The 15,037-nt window shown below is 32.4% G+C and overlaps 1 protein-coding gene across 1 annotated transcript; it reads right to left on the reverse strand.

The window, feature by feature from the left end:
- Positions 1-1,979: 1,979 nt before the first annotated feature.
- On the reverse strand, positions 1,980-3,586 carry LOC122601461 (bZIP transcription factor 23-like; the record flags this gene model as incomplete). Its single annotated transcript, XM_043774218.1, has 4 exons — positions 1,980-2,243; positions 2,372-2,404; positions 2,505-2,576; positions 2,762-3,586. Coding segments are annotated over 4 exons (999 nt in total), but the record flags the coding sequence as incomplete, so codon positions are not given.
- Positions 3,587-15,037: the final 11,451 nt, after the last annotated feature.

The following is a 15,037-nucleotide window of genomic DNA, read 5'->3' on the forward strand; positions in this document are numbered from 1 at the left end:
TCTTTACATCACAAAACTTGCAAGAAACAAACAAGCTCCAACCAATTATACATCTTCATGTTGGCAGTCTGTGCATAGACAACTAGATCCTTACATATGTAGGAAACAAGATCAAAATCACATGTATATGGACACATTCAGAATCAATTTAATTTTGGTCATCTATATTTTATACTTTTGATGAGTCCATATTTTGTACATTTAGACATTTAGCATACTACAATGTTACAATTGCACACATGACTATTATGTGAACCTTGATTTCCTCCCGGAGATGTAGCCTATACAAAAAAAGAAAAAGAAAAAAAGGCTATTTAGGGTAACATTCACAACGTGGTTTTATAAATACCAGCAAGGTTGGATAAGGGTTTTATCCTCATGCCTTGCAAGGCTGGGGTCCCTTTTTATTTTCGATGGAACCTGAAAGCAACATCTCTACATAGTATTAGTAGGGGTAAAGTTGTCTACATTTCAACCTTCCTTATACACCGTCGAGGTATTGGAACCCAAAACTTGTGAAAGACGGCATTTGGTGTTTGTTTCTATTAACAACGTGGTTTCATGAGAAAAGAAATGACCACCATTGTCCAGAATATATACCTGTTTTTTCTGCAACTCGTGGCTGAGTTGTTTGAGCTTACCAGTTTCTGCTTCAAACTACAATGTATACGCCTGTTGAACCATAAAGATGTCAAGTACATTACAAATTTACAAGTTTGCACGACATTGACATGCAAGAAGCTAAATACCATGTGCAATAGTCATCATTGGTGTTTTCTAAACCCCTTTACTCATAAGAAAGATCCAGCATACATGAATGCATACACATACCGTATGAGTATCAAATAGAAAGATACTATAGTCTATAGTTGTTTAAGATGACCTGTTTTCGAGCCCTTGACCTTGCAGCAGATTGTCTATTTTTTATCCTTCTTTTCCATCTTCTTTCCCCCACTTTCTCCAAAGTACAACTCAGGTTCCATTTATGAATACCGCCTCCCCCCTTTTCATAAAATGGTGGTGACGATGATCTTGGCCTAAGGGTAACGTGTATCGAGTAATCATCCTTCCATATATAGAAACTCATTTGCACGACCAACTAAAGAAGAAGAAATATGAGCAGTGGGTTTTGGATTATTTTTCTGCCATTCAACATCACTTTTACTCTTTGTAACAACTGCTTGTTGATGAAACCCATGGTTCTGACTCTGGTTTTTGAACCCAATAGCGTAACTTCTTTTCTTCCCATTAGGCCTTCCATTTGATTGAGTTTCATTATTTTCCGTACCTAACCCTCCTTTCTGCAAGAAGTCCTCTAGTGTCATTTCATCCAAAGCTGCTTGCTTTTGTTGCCGCTGCAAGTTTGGTTCATCGATCAAATCCACATCATTTTCTTTCACCAACTCTCTCCAAACTTCTTCCACCATTTTCTGGCTAATCTCATGTGCAAGAGGAAAGTGTGCAGGAGAAGGGTGTGTCGTGTATGGAGTAGGTGGACTCAAAGTTTATTTCAACCATATATGATATATCAAACTCTCTCATACACCGTCGAAGACAGTATTGGGACCCATAATCCGTGGAAGATGGAATTGGGTGTTACTTACTATGATGTTACAAAAGATGAAATGTTGGGCCATAAAAAAGTCCTTATAGATTACACGATATGTATGCAGCATATAAATATGAAAGTTTGTGGACTTACTGCTAAATGAAGATGGATAGGATTAGAAATGATGGATTGTCACTCAGTTGTGGCTCTATTTTATGCTTTTATGAACACTGATTAACCATGTATAAGCAACAGACTTGCTGATTCTGGCCGGTTTCAGGTTAAATAGACAGGTTTGTTTCAGTTCTGTTTTAGCAACCCGCCTTGGCGCCTTCCAGATCAACGAATAAAGTATTGTAGTAATGTAGTATTAACACTGAACCTATGTGATTTAATATAATTTATGCAGTAGCTTTTTCGGTACAAGATTATACATTACCTTATAACAAGATCCTTACATGAGTAGATAAACAGACTCTATCACATGTATAGAGCAGTAAAAATGACCATGTTGAAATGACCAAATCTGAAGTATAATTCTCGTGTCGTGCATTGGAAATTATGTTTTACTATAGATTTGGTCATTTCTGCAAGCAAAATTATGCATTCTATGTGCTACATTTATCTACCAAGGTCCACTTAATGTTCTTCGTAAAGACAATCTTTTACTTCCCAATTGCAATTTCTCCGGTACCTACAAAAATGGATAAAACTTGTTTAAGATCCTAAGGAAGTTAATCCAAATTTCAAGGTATCATCAATTACTGGAGCAATTTTAATCAATGAGTGAGGTATTTAGACGGCAAGGCTGTAACCGCATACCTGCATGTTCTTCAGTGACTCCATGATTTTTTCCTGTAAACACGGAAAAAGAAACAAGAAAACAGGTTATTATACAGATTCGCATTGTTGTTTCATGAAGGCAAAAATGATGACAATGTTTTAGGATATAGACCTGCTTTATCTGCAACGCATGGTTAATCTCTTTGAGTTTTGCAACTTCTGCTTCCAAATTTGATGTATACTCCTGTTGAAGCAATAAAAATCTTTTAAGCATTATCTCTTTCGCTTTGGTTTCTATACTATATAGGATGGGGTCATTAGTCGATAGTCACTAAGGATACGCAGGTGCGTTTTAAAACCACTTAAATATAAGAAAACTCCGGAATATATGACTGCTAGCAAGCCAGGATGGGTGATGAAGAATTTGACCTGTTTCCGAGCCCTTGACCTTGCAGCAGATTCTCTGTTTTTAATCATGCGTTTGCTCCTCCTCTGTATCACTCTTTCCAAAATGGCACTCCTTTTCTTTTCAATAAAACCACCTTCACCGTATGCAGAGGATGGTGGTGGTGGTGATGAATCGAAATAACTACTTGGAGACAAATATGACAGATTATCGATCTTTTCCCTTTTAGGAACTTCATTTACTGGACTAACCGAAGAGGTGAGGTTAATGGCAGCTTGTTTTGGAAGAAATTTCTGCCTTTTAACGTCTATTTTAGTCTCTGTATGATCTGCTTCTTGATAAAACCCTTGATTCCGGTTCTTGTTTATGAACCCAAAAACAGAATTACTGTAATCGCCAAAAAGCCTTCCATTTGGTAGAACTTGGCTATTTTGTTGAGCTGCTGTTTTTCGCAAGAATACCTCCAGTGTCATCTCACCTGCAGTTAATTGTTCCTCTTGCGGCTGCAAGTTTGGTTCTTTGATCAGATCCATGTCTTCGCATCCGCCATTTTCTTTATGCAAATCTACTGTTTTCTGCAAATATACTGTTTTCTTGTCAAGTATGCCTGGTACAATTAAAGAACCTTGCTTTTGCATATTCCCAATACTCTTTACGCAGTCCGAGTTTTGTGTCATTGCGTGAGTCTCTTCAGAAGTCCAAATGTTCTTTAGAAACTCATCCATATCCATTGATCCCGAGTCTTTACCACCTTCAGCAAACGTTTTTTGTAATTCATCGAAAGTCATCATATCCATTGATGACTTTTGGGGCGATGGCCAATTCGTCAGCATTGCCTTATAAATGCAGTTTTAGAAGTCTATCAATGAACTCAGGCCCCTTTATCCAAAACCTGTCAAAACTTAACAAGATGAACTTATTCTCTTAATATTCATCAAAACAGAAACTAACTTTTCATTTTGTAGATTCATGAAGAGTTAATTTATTTGCTAAAGATATATTTAAAGTTTCATTATGTCTACAACTTAACATTTTATGTCTAATTTAACCATCAAAATACTAGAACACGTCTCTTTTAAACCATTTTGTAACCCGAAATCTGTGACAAGGCTGCTGGCTGCAAAATCTTTTCTGCCAGGATATGTCGTATCATAAATTAGCTTACGAGGGCGATGTAAAACAATTTGGGTTCTCTAATCTCTAATGACTAATAGTTGAAGAGTTTAAATTTTATGCAAACAAGGTTATAGACTTATAGGGAATCTTCACAATACTCTCACGGGTTCTCAAACTAAATTATATCATGTATATATTGGACAAAATGTTTCCTTTTTGAGGGTATGTTATATTTTTATAAATACTATAGTATGAACCTTTCATTAGGGCTAAATCCAGTTCTTATTCAATTAATACAGGTTACGAAGCAATAAAATGCTACCCATATTAAGATAGTATTAGTTTCTACATTATTTTCCATAGCAATAGTTTCTATGTATAGGTTAATAGACTCTATAAATACAACCTCTTATAATCCTCATAATCACAATTCAATACACTAACCTACAAGGTTTTTCATCATACCATACTCAATCCATTATCAAAGAGTGAAACAAACAAAAGCAAAAGATTTTCATTTTTGAAACTATCTTATTGTTTCCTTTACGCTGGTCAAGTTTCATGAAAAATGTCATGATCAATGGATAGTAGATTAAACTAAGCTATCTATACTATTATAGGGTAGAGATCACCTCGATCCCTTCAAATCATCCCAACTTATGAGGTAAAATTGAACATATCATGACTTTTGAATTAAAATTAATGATAATTATTGAATCTGAACTCTTGACTTTAACCAAATGGTCAAAATCACCGCTCAAGTTAAAATAACTTGTGAGAACCCCCACCCACTATCATTTATATCACCAGGTTGTCTCGATACCTAGATTTCCCAATATACCCTTTAAAAACACATTGGTACATACATAGTCAATTATATCATTCACACCACTAGTCTTCCCTAGTCCTATACAGCAGTGCCTATGGACTCAGCCAGATTGAAGATAGTGTATGCAGCTCCCCTCTCTCCATTTTGGTAAAATATGAAGAAAAAAAATATATATGTCAAAGTATCTTTGGACTTCTGCCCAACAAAGAAAATAAATAAATAAATATTATGAATACAAATAAATCGTCAGTTTAACACTGTAAATTTGTCTCCTTGAGATGAATATCCTGGCTTAGTGTGTTAATGATGCATCAGAAAAATTCCGTCCAGTCACTTTTTAACTTAATTCAACCCATCATGGCAACACTTTTAACCCACCACAATCAAACTTTGATCTAGACCGACCATTTATTTAAATTTAATTACATGTTAAATAATTAAACAAAAAAACAGGCTCTTTGTTGGCATCACAAATCCTTAAACACAGGGGAGACCCCGAGTCAATCCCACACAATGGGGTGGGCTCGTGGTTATTGCGAAAACGAGCGAGTCACGAGTCTCATGGAATCAATCCCACACAATGGGGTGGGCTCGTGGTTATTGCGAAAACGAGCGAGTCACGAGTCTCATGGCTTCCATTGCGGAGTGGTCTTCTCTAAAAGTTATCATGCATTAAGATCCAAAATTAAATCATTTTTCCTTTCCCATTTTAGCTAGCTAAATAGTTTACAAAGCTAAGCATTATGAATACAGTTTTTACACACGAGACTCAAAATCTTGTGCTAAAGATCGAGTGTGGAAGTTCAAGTCCTCTTTGAAATGAGTTGTTAAGTTTTCATTTCAGCAAATTTAAAAAACTAGACATGAATTAGGCGTTGGGTTCGAATCCTTGCTAAGCAAATTCCCTTCCACCTATTTCTCTGGGGAGTCACCAGACTCAGGGTACCTATTCAGTACATGAAACCAGAAGGTTTCTACCCATTTACTTTTTTTTTTTAAAAAAACTTTTTACAGATGAACCTTTCACAAAAAAATCTATCTATTTTAATTCCAATTTTTACTAAAAACTACGAGTAAATTATTATCAATAGTTACAGATAACATTGAAGAAGTCTAAAGATCCACTTCCAAAAGAACCCCCAAAAATTTAAGCAATAAGGTTAAATGATAGTATATAAATATAAATAAGATTATATATAATATGAACAATGCTTTTATCTTCTTATGTTAATTTAGACTATATGTCCTGCTACATACATAAATGTCAATACTAATTTCTCATGTCTTGATATTATCTTTTCACATTACCATGCGTCAAAATCAATGATCAAGAAGATTTATAGTCACAAAATGTAGTAGTTAATTTCTCTACAATTATACAAGATATAGATGGTAAATTTTTTATTAGGACAACAAAGATGGGAGTTCATTCATGAAAAGTATACAATGAGGGGAAACTTGAGAAGATTTTTACCTTATAGAGGTAAAGTTTCTATATCCCTCTTGTTGAACTGTAGCACTTTAGTTCCAACAATAAAACAAAAACAAAGATTTTGAAAAGACAAGTGTACGTACTGAGCTCTTTCATGAGAGTCCTAGCCTCTCTCCATTTATAGGGTTTTAGGCTCTCAAAAGATGTTAACGTTATTCATGACAAGTTAATTCGTTTAGCTTAAGATATATATATTTACATAAACACCCTTTCAACATGAGGATTTGTTTATAAGCCCTCAATATTCTTCACATGTCATGTCCTTTTTTTAAAATAAAAAAATAACTAAGACCAAGCTCAAGCTCAGTTCGATATTTAAATATTATCACATTGGTGTGAAAACTATATCACAATTGTAAGGCCGGGTGGCGTCACCATCATATAGGAGCATTGTGATATATCACCGTGGTCACTTTGTAGAGGTATGTGTGATAATATTATGTATAGGCCGGTATTGTAGGATATATTGAATTAAGGTCATCCAGTATCAACGTAAGACTCTCTAGTTTTGGTAAAATTTAAAAGCAGTCTCTTTATCTTAATCTCTTTCATGCACCATCGAAGATGGTATTGAGACCAAAAACCTGTGCAAAATGACATATAGTGTTACTTTATCCAGTTTCAACGTAATGTTTGGAAAAAAAAAAGTACGTTCGGCGTGATAATGACATGACAACTTATTTCAATGTGATGGAAATGCTCCTGTGGAAAGAAAAAACGATGCGAGGCGGGTCCTACTTGCCTTTTCTCTTTTACTTTTTATGTAGGTTTTAGAATAATGGATGAGCCATAAGTTTGGCTAAAAATGTAAATAAGTATATAACCAAGTAGTAACAGATTAATTATGTTAAACTTTATCTAAGATTTGTATGTATATTTGTATAAGATAAATCATGAAGGCGGTATTATTTTTTTTTTAAAAAGTATAACTTTTATTCATAAACATTCGAACCCACAAATCATGAAGGAGGTATAATATATAACTTACTTGGAAATAAATACACCTAATTGGAGGAGAAGCAAGAAGTTGGAGTACTAATGATTGCTCGGTCATTATCATGTGTTTAGATGCAATCTCAACGAATTTAAAGTAGTTGGAGAGATCCTTACCGTCCATTTTTGTTTACACAAATACCCTGATATTATCCAAGAATTATTTGTTTTTTGAGAAATAGAATATAATTTTGTCGTTTTCCATTTATCGACATAAAAATTTTCTAAAAATAGGTCGATCGTTGGGAAGTGGTAGGGCACAATAAATGATATCGTCGTCGACAAGGCTGGCTATTGGCTGTTGGTTATATATCGACATTTAAGTTGACAAAAATTAAATATAAAAATTTAAGCCATAAAGTCCAAAAGGTTTCTGACATTTTCTCATTTAATTTCTTGTTATCCATCAAACTAAGACTATTCACATTCAAAATATTTTCCAATTATTCTAATTAGCATGTTACGTTAACTTTTCATCCATATTTTTATAAACACTTTTTATCCATAACAAATATCCATAACAAATATGTATAGATAAATTGGGGTAATGATATTCATACAACAAATTTTACCTCAATTCCCTTCTTTGCCTCCTCCATCCTTTTCAGTTAGGGATGGCAAAAAAAACCCGACCCGACAGGGAAACTCAAAGTCCGACGACAATACCCGATACCCGAACCCGTTCGGGGCAAGGAGTGGGGCATGTCCACCCCGACCCGATATCAATAACTATATATATACTTATAAGTGTATTAGTTTTGAATTTATATTTAACCTTTGTAATTATAATGTTTCACACTTATATCAACTAATTTGTATCTACATTGCACACTTGCATATCCATTTCTCAAAACATCAAGAGCATGTAGTATCATTTCCCAAATTAAACAAGATTTTGATAATTATTATTGAAAAATAACTATTCTTATCGGGTCGGGTTTCGGGGCATTATTTTACCCGTGACGGGGTCCCCGATAAGGTATCCGATGGGTATCGGATCGCGTATTCCTTATCGGATTTGGGTTCGGGTTTTACACTACCCACCCCGAACCCGACCCATTGTCATTCCTACTTTCAGCCTCTTTTTCCTCTACTTTTCTTCCAGTTAATTATCTACAACGTACAAATGTGGGTCCTAAACATCAAAGCAATAAATGAAGACAAAACAAAATATGCAAATGAGGCCGATAAGCCATTTTCACAAATCTTTCATCAAGCAATTTCCCGTAACAACTTTAAAGTTTTCACCCCATTTTACTTGGGTAGTGATATTCATACAACGAAAGTTAATCATCTATAATAAATGTAAAAGTTTTGTTGGTCCGAAAACGACCAATTATAATTTGTCCACAAATAGTTGAATCCAGTGAAAATACATATGTACAAGTTTCTGAAAACATTTCAGTTTCGAAATGTTTATTGAAGTTTCACTCCAGTCCAGATCATGTCAACTGAAACATTTATCTGATGTCGAAGATTGAAGAAAGAGAATTATCTTAGTAGCGGAGACCAGTGGAAGATTCTACTACTAACCAAAGACCGAAGCATCATTATCAGTGTAAAGTCTTTACAACACTTTACATTGATTACGATAAAGGCTTTACATGATATAAGGTTGTGTAAAGGAATTTAAGAATAAAAGTGAAATGTCACATCACACATAACTTTTATTCACTTACTTAATATACGCATGTTAAAAATTAAATGTTTTTCTTAAATGTTCTCAACCACATTTGTATAACTTAGTCCACATCATCGTGGACTTTGCCTATAAATAAAAGACATTGCATAACTATTTAGTGCTCGAAACTTTGATAGTGTAACTGTGAAAGCTTGTGAAATTTACTTTATGATATTCTTTCGAGTTTGAGCACTTCACAATTCTAAGTGCTCGTATCTATTTGAATATTTTCAAGTACTTAGATCGCTTGTATTTCAAAGTTCGCTTAAATATTTCTCTTGGTTTCATAACAACCTTTGTATTTTATTGAGCATACTTAATAAAATATATTTGAAAATTATACATTGTATTCCACCGTTATTTACTTTATTATGTAATGTATTATATAGTTTTAGTCATTAAGTTCTTGTGTTTACAATAAGTTTATCCACTTGACTGAAATTTGGATCGTCTCACTAAACTGGATCATGCATCGGATCAGTAAACCTTGTCATCAGTCTTTGTTATTGACATATAGATGTCTCGAATACCTATGCATTCTAAGACTTACAACTTGTATTAGTTAGTGTATAGTTGTATGATGTAGGTATTGTTTTAGCTAGCTAGATTTTGTCAAAATCATTTCCTACTTGTCATTTCACATTATTATTATTTTTTTTATCATCTAGCCCTTACATATAGTGTAAAAATATTGGTGTATCCATACATGAGTAAAAATATAAAGAGGGTCAATAGATTCCCTTAAATGGAATTATATATAAAGAGCTTAATGGATTAATTCAACAACAGGATTAATTCAACAACCCCTCTATGAAAATAAGGAAAGGAACCCTCCTGACTTAGTCTTGGAAAGAAAAAGAGAAAATTTGTTTTGTATTTCAATGGATGTGATTGCAAGAGAATTTGTTTTGTATTTCAATGGAGGTGATTGCAAGTTTTGCAAGTGAGTGAAGAAAATGTAGATTTTGTTTATGTTTCTATATTTTTACCCTATAGTTATTAAAGTGTTTTACTTTTAGCCTTTGAGTAAAACAATTATATGGTTAAAATGAAAATCTAATCATCTACAAAAATCTTAATTAAAACCAAACATCACACTGCATAAAAAAGAGGTTTATATTTTTTTTTATCTAATAAAAGTTATAAGTGAATGATAATTTATACAACAATTAATAAATTTTTACATCAAAATGTATATGTTAACAATTGCAAAAATATACATTTGGGATAATGTGTAATTAAATGGGGTAAAAATAATAATCGAAAATTCAAAAACGCTATATATAAGTAAAAGAAAATATCTTTTTTCTAAAAGATGTGGATCATTTGCTCGCAACAGGGTATCTAGCTTACGTTGTCTTAACTGGGTCCGTGCTAGAGAGTCCCCTCATCTTCAATACCTTGTCAAGGGAGAAATCTCTCAATTAAACTGCTTAAAAACACAACTTTTTAATTGGGTAGTCATAGCAAATATGGACTTTGTAAAAATAGTTGTGGCAAAAGACATATTTGTTGACAACAAAGATATAGGAAGTAGAAATAAAATTGATTCTACAATAGTGTCGGTTTATGTTTTTATGTTTGTATTTGTGACTTTATTGGTTGACCCAACCCATACTTTTTTTTTTTTTTGTCAACTAAGTTATCAGATTCAAGTATTAAAGACCCACATAAGTTATAATCCTGGATCTGTCACTGTCTAAAAATGTTCTTATAGCAGATAACAAAATTTGGATTTCATCAAATTATTGTTAGATTATGAAATAATCTAAATTGAAATACATATTGGAATTCAGTTATAAATATAAAGTCCTTTCCTATCAATTTAAAAATTGTAAGCTTCATTTAACAGCAAAAACCCACACCTCTTTAATATTCACAAACCTATGCGACTTTAACAAAGCCCATATACTACTGCCCACCCATTAATTCGAACTAACAAAGCCCATATACTACTATATATATCCACCATCCACCCCTTTATAAAGACTTCTGTCACATGAACTACTGATAAAATAATTTTTGTGAAATATCCAAATACATATAAACTAATACGGCGGACAGCAACTGATGGTAATGGTGGTGGCTAAATTGTGTATGTAATTGATATGAAGATTTTTTATTTAAATGGGGTAGTAGATGTATTTTACATTATAAGATACTGATGATGTAATATAATATTAAGGTTGGTAGTAATTTAATTCATTAAAGGTAGTTTGGTCAATTTTTATGTCCCATTTTTTTTAATTTTTAACATGTGGCTATAACTTCTATATAGTAGTGTAGATGTATAGTTTAGTATACCGGTCTCCGATGGACGGGTGATTCTAGTCGAATAACTTATAGATTTGGTTTCATTATATTTATATAAAAGCGAAGAAGTAAACTTAAAGACCAAATGATGATTTTTAATAGTAAATGACAAATACTTATAGTCTTAAGACATAATCAACTAATTTATTTTTTTACATATATAGATAATCTGAAACAAAAGCTACATATAAGCATAATATACCATAACTTGTTTAACACCTCCAATTAACTAGGAATTTGAAATGATGATATTAAGAAACACTACTAGAAAACTGGACTTCATTGATGGTAAAATCCCTCGGTAAAAACTATTTCCGACGTAATAAATCCATAGGTAAAAAACTCGTAGGTAATATTTTCCTATAGAATTAGCGACAGAACTCAAATGTTGAAAGGAAACATAGACATCTTCTTAATGTTGTTAGGTCTCTTATATTTTCTGGGAAGAATTCCTTTATATTTATAGAGTAAATGCATTCTAACTACTACTTATCTTATTAATAAAACTCCTTCATTTGTGTTACATGGTTTGACTCCTTATGAAAAATTGTTTGGTTTTGAACCTTCTTTGAAACACTTAAAGGTGTTTGGATGTTTAGGATTTGCAACTGTTTTGAATAGTGATGATAAATTCAGTTCTAGAGTTGAAAAATGTGTGTTTATTGGATATTCAAATATTAAAAAAGGTTATAAACTTTATAGTCTTGAAAGAAAGACATTTATTTTCTCAAGAGATGTCAAGTTTTATGAGAATATTTTTCCATTTAAAATGAACTCTGAAATTCATAATAAAAATATATCCTCTTTAAATCGATTAAAATTTTTTAACTTGTTTGATAATGAGGATAATACCATGTATCAAAGTCCCAATGATGAAGAGGAAGACAAGAATCATTCTTTTAACAAGTGAGGGTAACCCTCTTGTACAAACTGGCAGTCCAACAGTTTCTACCCTAGATTTATCTTCTGATGGTAGACCAAATGTGACTACTAGCAGTACAAGAGAGGATGCAACCTTGTTAGAAAACATGAATGAACATATAAACTCTGAGGGCACTTCTGATATTAATAATGATGGTCTAAGAAGGTATACTAGACATATAACTCTTTCAAAAAGACTTGTTGATTATGAATTGGAAGTAAAGGTTAAATATCCTCTTAATATAGCGGTTAACTATGCTCATCTTACACCTGATCTATTCTGTTTTGCTACAAATTTGAACAAAAGTGTCGAACCTAAAACCTGTTTTGAAGCTGTGAAAGATATAAACTGGGTAAATGCATGCAATGAATGAAGAAATGAAGGCTTTAAATAGAAATAACACTTGGACTTTAACCACTTTAGCTCAAGATAGAGAACCCATAGGGTGTAAATGGATTTTTAAGATTAAGTATAAGGCTAATGGGGAAATAGAAAGATATAAGGCAAGATTGGTTGCCAAAGGGTTTAATCAAAGAGTTGGTATATATTTTGATGAGACTTTTTCACCTGTTGTGAAAATGGTGATTGTTAGATCTTTATTAACTATTGCAGTGAATAATAATTGGCTTTTGTATCAATTAGATGTGAATAATGCTTTCTTATATGGTGATTTGTGTGAAGATGTTTATATGGATATTCCACAAGGATATTCAAGTGGAAATAATTCTTTGGTTTGTAAGCTTAATAAGTCTTTATATGAGCTTAAGCAAGCTCCTAGAAAGTGGAACTCAAAACTGTCTAGTGCTTTTTTTGAATGTGGTTTTAATCAGACTATATCTGATTATTCTTTGTTTACTAGAATGGTTGATGGAAATTTTGTTGCTCTTTTAGTATATGTGGATGATATAATCATTATTGGAAATTGTGTTAAAGAAATTGAACAAGTAAAATCTTTTCTAAGTTCCAAATTCAAGATCAAAGATCTTGGTAAGTTCAAGTATTTTTTGGGTATTGAAGTTTTGAAAAATAACAGTGGTTTGTGTCTTTCTCAAAGAAAGTATTGCTTGGAATTATTAAATGATTTTGGTATGCTTGGATGTAAACCAATGCGTACTCCTCTTGAAATGAATAAAACTGTACAACCTTTTACTAAAGATGGTAAAATGATTGACAATATCAAACCATATCAAAAGTTGATTGGGAAATTGATCTATTTGACCTTAACCAAACTAGATATTAGTTATTCTGTTTAGTGTCTTTCTCAGTTTATGCATGCACCTTCACAAGAACATTTTATCTTGGTTTAAGGATTCTTAGATATCTAAAAAAAGGCACCAGGTAAGGGTTTGCATATACAGAAAGGTAATAACAGTCTACTTACTAGATTTGTTGAATCAGACTGGGCAAGGTGTGTTACTTCAAGGAAATCTATCTCAGGTTTATCTGTTTATTTTGGAAATACATTAGTGTCCTGGAAAAGCAAAAAACAATCCATTGTTGCCAAGTCCTCAGCAGAAGCTGAATATAGGGCTTTGGCAACAGTGACTTGTGAAATTATTTGGCTTAAAACTTGTTACTTGATTTTGGTATTACTTATTCTATTTCTGTTGATGCTCATTGTGATAGTAAGGCAACTATTCAAATATCACCAAACCCAACGTTTCATGAAAAAATCAAGCATTTTGAAATTGACTTCCATTTTGTGAGAGAAAAAATTTCTGCAGGTTTTTTAAATACTGTTAAGGTATAGTCTGAATTAAATGTGACTGATATCTTTACAAAAAGTTTAGGCTTAAATTAACATAATTTTTTATATGAAAAGTTGGGAATGATTGACATGTTTAAGAATAAATTTGAGGGGAGATGTTAAGTTATCAAATTTATACTTAAACATTTTCTTATTGTATGATTAGTATTTGTGTAGGATATGTCAAGTTATAAAGATGGAGGACTAAATCTGTACATTTAGAAAGATGAAAGTTTTGGGAAGAAATTGTCAAAGGTGAAAGTTGAATGTTCATTCTGCATTTAAAGATTCATATATAAAAAAGATGATGGAGAGGATTAGGGTTAAGAAACCCTATTATTTCACACACTTATTCTGTTTTCTCTCTCGATCGATATATAATTTCTGTATATATATATATTGTGCATCACTTTGATATACAACATTATTTTCTATTACTAATCATCATCTGGCTGATTATTCTGTTCGTTTAATCATTCAATTTGGTTGTAATAATTTGAAAAATAATTCTGAATAATAATTCACTTTTGGATAATATTTGTGTTGATTGTTGGTAATCTTTCATATTGGAATGTAAACATTTCATTAAATGATGGAATCTCCATTCCTTGGGGTTATTGGATGGATTTTCATTTTTTCCTTCTCTTGAAATTAAAAAAAAAAAAAAAAACATTCCATCAATTTCCATTCATTTAGCATCTAATTCCGTTGACAGATTTCATTCCTTACAAAAACATTCTGTGAATTAAATTTGCCCTTAGAGTTTATTTGAAAGCTAGTCTGAGTTTAGTTTTAAACATTTGAGGTACTTTAAAAGTATGAGAAATATAGTTAATCGTTAAAAATAGGCGAAATAAAAAACGAAGCCCTAAGGGCTTTCGTTAAGGTGCATTAATTAGTTGTACACTTACCATAAAATTCAGGGGTGAACTTTTAATATAAAAATGTATAATCTTTTTATACATGTTAAGTAAAACCCTAAAAGCTTTGTTTAATATTTTCCTAAAATGAAACCTATAAATTGTCAAACAGTAAAAAAACGTACCAAAAATAGTAGGAAGCTCAATAAAAGAATGACCCACACTACCACATTATTATACTCCGTATGAGGTTTCAATGTTTATTACTTGTTCATTTAGGCCCACTCACTCTAGCCAAAACTCTATATCATTCGATCGTCCTTCTCAACAGGTGGTTTGCACGATC

This window comes from Erigeron canadensis, chromosome 5 (genome assembly GCF_010389155.1).
Source record: "Erigeron canadensis isolate Cc75 chromosome 5, C_canadensis_v1, whole genome shotgun sequence".
Taxonomy (NCBI): Eukaryota; Viridiplantae; Streptophyta; class Magnoliopsida; order Asterales; family Asteraceae; genus Erigeron; species Erigeron canadensis.